Consider the following 10,646-nt stretch of genomic DNA (forward strand, 5'->3'; position numbering starts at 1 on the left):
CCGCCCTGCATTCTGAGCAAGTGTCTCAGCACAAAATGCAGCCCTCCCCTTTTGCAACTGGGAGCGGTTTCTGCCATGCAGGGTAGCAAAACGGGAGCGAGAGCACTTTGTGCTGATACAAGGGCAGCTCTCCCCTGCAACCCGGTCCGGACCAGGGACCGGGTTTTGTTGTGCAGGGCCAGGGACCGGGTTTTGTTGTGCTGGGGAGCTCAGCCACGTGTCCGGCTCGCACAGAGCCCAACACCCTGTTCTGAGCAGCAGGGTAAGGGGGGGCAGGAGAAGGGGCAGGGAGGTTCTGGAGGGGGCAGTCAAGAAACGGGGGGGGGCTTTTTGGGGGGAGTGGAGAAAGTTTTGGGCAGTCAGGGTACAGGTAGGGGGTAGGGTCCTGGTGGGCAGTTGGGGGGGGGGGGTCTTAGGAGGGGGCAGTTAGGGGACAAGGAACAGGGAGTCTTAGGTAGGGGGTGGGGTTCTGGAGGGCAGTTAGGAGCAGGGGTCCCAGGAGGGGGCAGTCGGGGGACAAGGAGCGGGGGGGTAGGGGGCTGGGAGTTCTGGGGGGGAGCTGTCAGGGGGCAGGGGTGGGGAGAGGGATCGGAGCAGTCAGGGGACAGGGAGCAGAGGGGTTTAGATGGGTTGGGAGTTCTGGGGGGGGCTGTCAGGGGGCAGGAGTGCGGAGAGGGATCGGAGCAGTCAGGGGACAGGGAGCAGAGGGGTTTAGATGAGTTGGGAGTTCTGGGGGGGGGCTGTCAGGGGGTGGGGAGTGGTTGGATGGGGCGTGGGAGTCCCAGGGGTCTGTCTGGGGGTGGGGGTGTGGATAAAGGTTGGGGCAGTCAGGGGACAAGAGGCAGGGAGGCTTAGATAGTCCTGGGGGGCAGTTAGGGGCAGGGGTCCCAGGAGGGGGTAGTCAGGGGACAAGGAACGGGGGGAGGGTTGGGAGGTCAGGGGGGGTGGGAAGTGGGAGGGGCAGGGGCGGGGCTAGGGCGGGGCTCCTCCCGTCCTCTTTTTTGCTCGCTGAAATATGGTAACCCTAGATAAATCCTGCATGGTATTTAAAACCAAGAGATAGACATATTCTTCATGACACTCTAAAGACAGCTGGGCAGAGTAGGAAAAATAACTGCTTGTGACTATTCCCTGACTTTGAGAGAGTATTTTAGTTCCACCCCATTCCCACAACCAGCTCTTTCGTGTTCCCTCGCAGCAAGCATTTGACCACTCAGCCTTTATTAGCCCACAAATACCTTCAGCTTGACTCATCACAGACAGCAAATTATGAGGTGCTTGTTCAGTTACAAAATTCACTATTTTCCCTGCTGTGGTTTGTTACACAACCAATCACTCTTATCTATTCCACACAGTGCAAAGAGAAACTATGCCCAATTCTTGAATGATCTGCAACTCAAAAGTTATTCACAGAAATGATTCAGCAAATTAAAAATTCAGCTTGGAACTTCCGCATTCTGCTTAGAGGCAATTCTGATTAGAAAAGAAGGCATCATTTAGCCAATAAGCTATTCATTCCCAATTATCCACAGTGCTCTAGTTCTAAACACTCATCAGCTACATAGGAAGAAGACTAAACTTTGCATATTTTCTTGTTTTCAGACACCCTCCCAGAGGACTTTCAGGAATTTCAAGCTCAGCAGCTTGGAGTTGGAGATATTTAACACAGAAAGCAAACGGACGTTGCTATTTCAAACAGTAAAGCAATACTTTAAATCCTTATATGATTTTTTTTTGTAAGAGTGCACACTGCAGCTCCTTGTGATTGATATAACTGTCAGACTTTTATATGTAAATATGAAAATAAAAAGGAGATAAAATAGTCTGGGGCTTCAGTGTCTTTGGAAATTGCTTGGCATGCTGCCTCATGGAGTTTAATATAAAAGCGCTTGGCTATGAACTGGGAGGCACTACTTTGCACGAGTGCACACATAAAACAAAGGATGTAACCAGCATGAAATGATCAGTGGTTCTCAGAGCTGTAGAAGTCCAAGTTTGAAGCAAACTCTTAGGTTATCTAGTCTATGCTCCCGTCACAGCAGGTTTGTTCTCCATGTAGCTCTTCTCACGCTCTTTTCCAGTCTAGTTTTTAGTGTCTTCAGAGAGAAAGGATCGGGTCCCACCCTTTCCCATGGACTATTCCAGACCACTCCCTAATGGACTACTCTGAGAATTGTTCCTGATTTAGTCTAACTTTTCCTTCTAATGTCATCCATGAAAATCCAGCTGTCTACTCACAGAAATATCTGAAACTAATTCCGCAAACAATGGGGCATGGCCTCAGGCTCTAGCGCTTCAGTTCTCCAAGGTTCCTGGCAAGCAGTGTTAACAACAGACCCTCTCAGTTGTGTGCTCCATGTGTGGAAGTAATTTATGTAGTTAAACATTCACCGATTGTGTGTGTCTGTTCAGAGTACAAATCAGCATGTAGAATGGTCTGTCTTAAAGTTGCTATGCTGGCCTATTTGAGTCACTTTGGAAAAATCTTCAAAACGACAGCATTAAGAGAAATGCCTCATGCAGATAGGAATTTATTTTAACTGCCCACAAGATGGCAGCATTTAATCCATACACGCCAGTGAAATTTCTACAGATACGGAAGATTTCTCCTTTTGGGGGGGGGGGGGGGGGTTAAGTCTAAATCACAAGAGGGCTGAAGGCATGGTCACGGGTTTCTCACTCTTCCTCTGAATGCTATACCAAAAAAAATCCACACACTCCCTACCACCCTTGTAGGAAGAATCCTATTAAAATCTTGGGTCGTTCTCTTGGCTAGGATCCATTCCATTGGAGGGAAAAGAAAACAAGGCGTTCATATTTCTTAGAAAAACTTAACCCTGCGAGCACTAAAGACCAGGATATTCATCCTCTGGGCTCTTTACTGGGGGACAGAAGAGGAATAAAGGTAGTCTCTTTTCCTCTGCTCCCCCCCCCCTCATTCCTTCATCCTCCCAGGATCCCTGCTTCACTCCCTACTGCTACCTATAGTCTCACTCCTACAGTTTCACATGAGACCATCTCCTTTCCCCTCCTTCAATGGGTTCCTAATGAGAGTGATTAAGGCTATTGGGGAGATTAGTCATCTTATGAACAATAGATGGAGGGAGGGGTCAGAGAGTATGGAGTTTTCAGGAGTCCCATCATGTTCCCCAAAGGTTAGAAAATGCCTTCCCTCATCTCCTAGCAGCCTGGCTAAAAACTTTAGGGACCAGCCAGACTCCAAGGTATTACACAAATGAGGACAGGTTGTGCTTAAACATCAGCACAATGTCTCGCTTGCCAGCTGGCAGGCAGGTGGGGTACCACAAGCCATAAAGGATACGAACATCAAAACGTATAAAAACAAAGGAGATTGGAATGATTGGAACAACTGCAGAATAAGTTCTTAGTGCTGCTGGCAAGGTGTTTGCGCAAGGCCTTCTCAAAAGACTGCAAGTTCTTGCTGAACGTGTTTATGCAGAGAATCAGTGCAGCTTCCATGCCAGTAGATCTATTATTGACATGCTCTTTGCGTTGAGGCAACTGCAAGAAAAGTGTCAAGAACAAGGGAAAACCTTTCTATGTGGCCTTCGTAGATCTTACAATGGCTTTTGACCTGGGCAGAAGAAAGGTCTTTTTCAATTGCTAGAGAGAACTGGTTCCCCTACCCCACTCCAATTCTCCTCACTGTGATTCAATCCTTCTATGATGGCATGAAGGCTACTTTCCAGTATGATTGGGATTAGTCTAATCCACAATGGTGTCAAACAGGGATATGTTTTGGCACCAACACTCTTCGGTATTTTCTTCTCTGCCGCTTCGGCATGCTTCTCATCTAGCACCAAGGGCATACATCTCCATCCAAGATCAGATGGAAAACTCTTCAGCATTGCACACTTTAGAGCAAAAAGCAAAGTCAGTCATCTGCTGATAAGAGAACTATTTTATTTTGCCAACACCACAGAGCTCATCACGTACAATGAAGAGGAGCTTCAACAACTTTTCAGTGGTGTTGTGACAACTTGTTATGAATCTGGACTAATAGTCTAAAGAAGACAATGTTTATGGCACAAGACATGTTTGCTGCACCAGAGATGTCAATAGCTAACACCATGCTAGAAATTGTGCACAAAGTTCTGCAATCTAGGATCAACTGTATTTGATAACTTATCTCAAGATTACTAACTTAATTCTCACATCAGAAAAGCAGCTACCACATTCTGTCAACTGACCAAGCACATGTAGAATCACAGGAAACTAACATTGAACATCAGGATACAGATCTACCAGCTATGCCTTTTGAGCATGCTGCTATATGGTGGTGAGACCTAGCCCACTTGCAGCAGGCATGAAGGAAAGCAAAACACCTTCCACTCGTGAAAAAAAGTTTGACACCTCAGAAAGCAAAATTGCCAAGTCTAGTCACTACACACAAACACAGATGTCTCCCTTAGCTTGGTCAGCTGGTCACTGGATAGACTATGGACGCATTCCAAAGGATCTCCTATGTGGAGAACTTGCGATGCCAAAACTACTGGGCCAACCAAAGCTCAGGCTCAAGGACGTTTGCAAGAAGGATTTGAAAACTTTCAACATCAACCCCACAATCTGGGGAGATGCAGCTAGCAACTGGCTATGTTTGAGTCCTGCGCTATGCCAGGGAGTCAGAGACTGAAGAGATGTGACAGAGAGAGAGAGGAAAGTGCAGCTGGCCTCAAGCACTAGTTGTGTGCTAGCTTCATTCTCTGGCGGTGCACTTCATGCCTGCACTATTTGTGGCAAGGACTGCCATTCAAGAACCGGACTGTTTAGCCACTCGTGTTGCTGCCACAGGACACACAGCAACTGAGCTACTTTGGCGCTTATACCATCGTCTTTGGAGATTTGCCACCAGGCCAAATTTATCTGGATTGGTGTCAGAGTTACATCAAGGAAAATTAGTCCCCTAGTAGCCTAAAAGTTAGTCCACCAATAGTATTTTCCTCAGAATGGGGCTAGTCTCCTAGATCCCACGCCCTACAGTACCTAGTGCAGGGCTTTCTACTCTTCAAGTCCGTACAGACGCTCTTCCTTAATCAATTCACAGACCTATGCAGATGGTGACTTTTATTCCCCTTGAGAGAAATCTGAGGATTCAAATCCATGGCCATGTAACTACCCAGACTTGCAAATACACAGCTATGGAAAAGTTGCCGTCAGTGGGGTGGAATGTGGCAGGAAATCTGCATCAGCAACACTGCACAAAAGTTTTCACAGGAGACATGAAGATTAAAGTCTACAGCTGAAGCTACCAGGAGGATGTATTATGGACACAGATTGCTGGGATTTGGTTGCCGATTTGGGCACTAACACACTAACTTAAAAACTTGAATCACCCTGTCTGCATTCTGCCAGCAATACCCAATGCTCATTTGGGGAAGAAAAATGGGAGGGGAACTTTCTGACTGCACCGTTGCAGGCTTGAGAAGTTAAACAGAGCACAGGGATGATATGAAGTTGGGCAAGCGCAGCAGGACAAATGAAGAATTTGCTTTCCTACTTGGGCAGCAGAATTATTTTCCCCACTTTCATTCTTCCAACCTTTGCATCAAAGTGGAAATGCTGAAACCATTCAGTTTTAAAGGATGAAGGATGGTTCTGTGGATAAAACTCAGAATGAGTCAGGAGATCTGAGTTGTATTCCTGTCTTATACCTTTGGCAAGTCAAAATCCAAGTTACAGTTCCACATCTGTAAAATGGGCCTAATCATTTTTCTCACATGGGTGTTGCAAAGGTAAATTCTATTTAAATGAAAGTACCCCCTGGAAAGCACTTCGCGTTCTCAGATGGCCACCATGTGATTACCCCAGGATCAAAGATCTCATGGTCAGTGCCACAAGTTATGTTAACTTTTTCATTAACATGACAAATGGTAAAATACCACTGCAAATAGATGTCAGAAGCTTCAGTTCCCCACAGACCTTCAAGGAAGATTAAGTACAAATCATCAAACCAAAGCAGCCAGGATTTCTCTTTAATAGGAATATGCAGAATTCTGGAAATAGCAGTAGTAAATTCAGAGATAGGGCTGCACTGAGATTTTGCGGTGAAGAATCAGAATCCCCGTTTTACACTTAAAGGACTGAGTTAGTCTCCATATTTGACACAATCTCTCTTCACAAGAGAACTGACATTTGCCTATTTTTAGTATTATATTTACTAACTTTTGCAGAGGAAATAGTACAATACTACTTGTGGAAGTTTGGCCCTTCTTCCCTAACATTTCTGTAAGTTCCTCCAGCTAAGCCACCACAGGCCCACAAACGCCAAACTTTTTCACACATCTCAAACATAGCCGGCTACTTGGTTTTGTATTTAAGTTTAAAGTGTCAAGAGGTAGTCATCATAAGCCTTGAGTTTCAAAGCGCTGTCAACTCATGATTTTATCAAGTCTCATGATAGTTCATGCTTTTCTTGAAGCTCCAGGGGTCAAGAGATTGCATGAGAATCTCAGCTTTCATTTAAAGATGGTAAGTTTCTAGTCCTCATATAATCCTAGAAATGTAGGGCAGGAAGGGACCTTGAGAGGTTATCTAGCAGCCCCCCCAGGCTGAGGCAGGACCAAGTATACCTAGACCATCCCTGACAGGTGTTTAACCTGTTCTAAGAGACTATCAATGACAGGGATTCTACAGCCTCCTTTGGTAACCTACTTCACTGCTTAACTATCCTTATATTAGAAAGTTTCTCCTGATATCTAACCTAAATCTCCCTGGCTTCAGATTAAGCCCACTGTTTCTTGTCCTACCTTCACTGCACATAGAGAACTGATCACCACTCTCTTTACTACAGACCTTAACATATTAGAAAACTGCTATCAGGTCCCTCCTCAGTCTTTACTAAAGACTGAACATGCAGATTTTTTTTTTTAACCTTTCCTCAGACATCAGCTTTCCTAAACCTTTTATCGTTTTTGTTGCTGTCCTATGGACTCCCTCCAATTTGTTCACATCTTTCCTAAAGTGCGGCACCCAGAACTGGACACACCACTCCAGCTGAGGCCTCACCAGTGCCAAGTAAAGCATGACAACTACCTCCTGTGTCTTACCTATGACAACTGCATCACCTTGTTGACTCAAATACAATTTGTGATCCACTATAACCCCTATAAGTGCCATAACTCAGTTGTAGAGAGACGCTTCGAAAATGTGATTGGAGTACACCCTAAAGGCGCAAACAAGGCAAATAAAACCCACAGAATGTATTTTTTTTTTTAAAAAACCCTCATGATTTAAGGCAATCATGATTTTGAGGTCTGACTCAAGGTTTTTGAATACTTGGGGCTGCCATTAGTGCTTTCACCAGCTACTCTGTTAAATCAGCTAGATCTGTTTGCATTAACGTTTTGTCAAAAAGCTTTGGTTAAAAGTTTATTTCTAGCTGTGCTTGACTGGCCCCCCGCTGTTCAGTCATGGTATTAACTATGGTGCAGGCATCTGTCACAAACGTATGACTTTGAAGAAAGTGTTTATTTTTCCAGATTTTCCCCAAGAGGAAAATAGCTGAAAATTAAAGACATTTCTCACAACTGATACCACGTTATTTGGTTTGAAAATGGGAAGTAAGCAAGAACTCTTGGTTTCATGAATTCAGGGGAAATTTGAAATATGCTGCTTAGGGAAATTCCATCCAGCACAGGGTCTTGGCTCTTGCGAAATGGAAAAGAGGGCAGGGAGTGTTTATAGCTGGAAATATGGTCCCAATACTGACCACTAAGGGTACTAATAACCTCTCCACTGTTACAGTTCCATAGTTTCCAGATTATTGCTATGTTTGCACAGACAAGCAAAGCTAAAATTAATATTTTTCTTAATGAATACTTACTAAATTAAAAGCGGCTTCAGAGACTTTGTACTGCAGCTGTTAGTGTAGTACAGCTCAATGGGAATGGGAACACTTAATCAGCATGTTCATACCAAGGGCGAGTGTTATCTTTCCTGGCAATCAGAGGCAAAAAATTCTGCTGATGCAACAGTATAGTCACAAAGGAACGTGTTGCACAGCACCCCAGCACGCAGTGTGGCACTTCTTTCCAAGCTAACCACAGACACCGAGGCCTGATCTACACTACAGGGTTAGGCGGACATAAGCTGCCTTGCATCGACCTAGTTGTGGAAGTGTCTTCACTTAAATTTGGCTCCCGTTGACCTAAGTGCCTCTCCGTGCCGATTTAGTAACAACACCTCCCTGATCAGCAGAGCGTCACGGTCGATGTAATTAGATCGAGACAGGGTCAGTGTAGACACGCGTTGCTTATGTCAACTGTTACTGGCCTCCAGAGCCATCCCACATTGCCCCACAGTGACAATACAATCGACACAAGCGCTCCTGGTGAGAGCGCACACTGCTGACACAAGGAGCCAAGTGTGCACGCACACAAGCAATTTAATAACTGCGGTGGCTGTATGCCAATGTAAGTTAAGTCAACATAATTTTGTAGTGTAGACATAGCAGGGGGCTAGGAAGGGGTTATGTCCCTAATTTAGCCTTCAGGGCTGTTGTCAGTAAAATGAGGGTTAGTATCTTTGTGCTTAGCTTGGGAAAGAAGTTGTGCCGGGCTGCAAGTTGGATTATATGAAATGCAATACATTTCTTGGTGGCTACACAGCTGCAACAGCAAAATTCTGCCTTTGATGGCCTCGAAAAATTACATTCCTCCTTGGTATAAATATTCTAGGGGTTAAACGTTACCATTCCCTTTGATCTACTACAAGAACAGCTTCAGTACAAGAGCCAGCAGCTCGATTTAGTCTCATTGTTGTTGACACAGCAGTAATGACACCTAGTGGGTCCATACAAGTATGTGACAGGCACTAAGGGGCAGTGTGCAGGTAGGACATGCTCAAACAGATGCAAGTGATGATGGGAGCAGAGGTGGAAAGCACTCAGTTGGCTGACACTAAACAGGAGTTAACAGAATTGTATTATTTTCTTCAGCAAGGCTTCACGTTCTTAAGTCAGCAGTTGCTTCCCTCAGCCACCAACTGGAAAAAGTACAGGAGACAAATTAGAAAGGAAGAACAGTTTAGATGGGATGGCTTGGGGAAACAAGACAGCAAAGACCGTCCCAGCACCCCACAAGAAAAGTTGATATACCCCCCATTTTACAGTTAGAAACAAGACCAAGAGATTAAGTGACTTCAACAAGGCCTCAGAAGTAGCATCAGAGTCAGAATGAGAAGATCTGAGAGGGATCTCACAGCAGCCCTGTCACCACCAGAGCAGACGTGGCAAATATTTAGGAGCTCGCCAAAGAATTGAAGGAGCAGAGGCCATCAACTTCATGGGACCAGAAGGGCAACTGTAGGAAAAGCTAGCATGACAAACTGAACATTAGGGATATTTTTAAAGCTCTCATTGCAATGAAGGAGGCTAGAAATGTTCAGTTAGAAAAAGAGTAAGCTGGGCTACATCTGGACATCTACAGGCACCCCACATTCAAGAGAGCTGTGCTGCCACAGCCTTGAGACCCCAGAGACTGATTGTTTATTCTATTCCTATGCTTGAGGCATTCACCCTCTTTGTGCTCACCACACTCTGGAGGCAGGTACACCAGGGCTGGGAAGGGCCTAAGTTAGAGTAGCCTAGTGCTCTGCCTTATTCTCTGCTTCCCATGGATCCCTCTGGTTCCTGGAGAACAGAGAATATCGATAGTGCAGTGCACTCCCAATTCCTGGCATAGAAGGCAGACCAGGGATTGAATTGGAACTGGAGTGGGGCTGGTGTAGCACCTTCACCACAGCTCTCTGCTAGCCAGAAAGGTTCCTCTGCACAGGGGCCCATTTTCAGGGATGATCTACACCAGGGCAGGATCAAGCCCTGGATCTGCAAATCAAAACTCTTCCCTTACTAAAGGTCCTGGTACAGACGTGTTCTTTTCACATTCTCCTTTGGGGAAGCACTCACTTGCTCAGCTTGGCCCACCACGGACGCACAGGATCTATTCAATCATGAAAAATGTTCTGCCAAGTAGCCAGGCAGAGGAGTGGGTGAATAATATTGGCCAGAAAAGGCAATCAGAACACCGCACTACAAAAAAAGAAATCAAAATGCAGGTATCTTAGAATATCGACAGAGTTTGTGTGTGGTTGTAGCTATAGCAGTTTAAAGAAGTGAGTTAAAGAAGCACAACTCTCTCGCACCAACATCCCACTACTGTTTAACTGTTCTATATAGTCAATATAGTTAGTGGTACAAAAACTGTACAGACTAGAAAATGTTACAAACTAGTGAGCAGCATGGTTTCTGTTCAGCTTTAGAGGTAGCCTTTAGACCTAGGAATAGTCTGGATAGAACAGTGAAGTAGAACTCCGTTTTCTACGTTCAGTTTTATGATTGCACAACAAACCAATCTTGGGTTAAGTGAATCACTCTGCTTCGGCCTACCCATCTTTAAAAAGGATTATATCAGCACCTAACTTCGCACACACACATAAGCTAAAAACACTGTTTCAAAAGAAGGGCATTGTAATTGCAATCTCATCGTCATTCATTTGACAATCATTTGACCAGATTCCACTGACAAATCTGTCATGACTATCCGATCATATTCTGGTGGAGCATGAGTGAATGTCACATGTCTAACAGATAAACAGACCAGCCCATATAACTGGCAATAGCTATGAAG

General features: G+C 45.1%; 1 protein-coding gene across 1 annotated transcript in view; it reads left to right on the forward strand.

The window, feature by feature from the left end:
* The window catches only part of THBS4 (thrombospondin 4), a 60,041-nt gene extending 58,219 nt beyond the window's left edge, over nt 1-1,822 (forward strand). Inside the window, exon 22 of the mRNA XM_054033067.1 lies at nt 1,603-1,822. Coding sequence (XP_053889042.1) covers nt 1,603-1,664 — 62 coding nt within the window. The 3' untranslated portion in view covers nt 1,665-1,822. The remainder of the gene's footprint in view (nt 1-1,602) is intronic.
* Nucleotides 1,823-10,646: the final 8,824 nt, after the last annotated feature.

The sequence above is a fragment of the Malaclemys terrapin genome, chromosome 6 (genome assembly GCF_027887155.1).
Source record: "Malaclemys terrapin pileata isolate rMalTer1 chromosome 6, rMalTer1.hap1, whole genome shotgun sequence".
Classification (NCBI taxonomy): domain Eukaryota; kingdom Metazoa; phylum Chordata; order Testudines; family Emydidae; genus Malaclemys; species Malaclemys terrapin.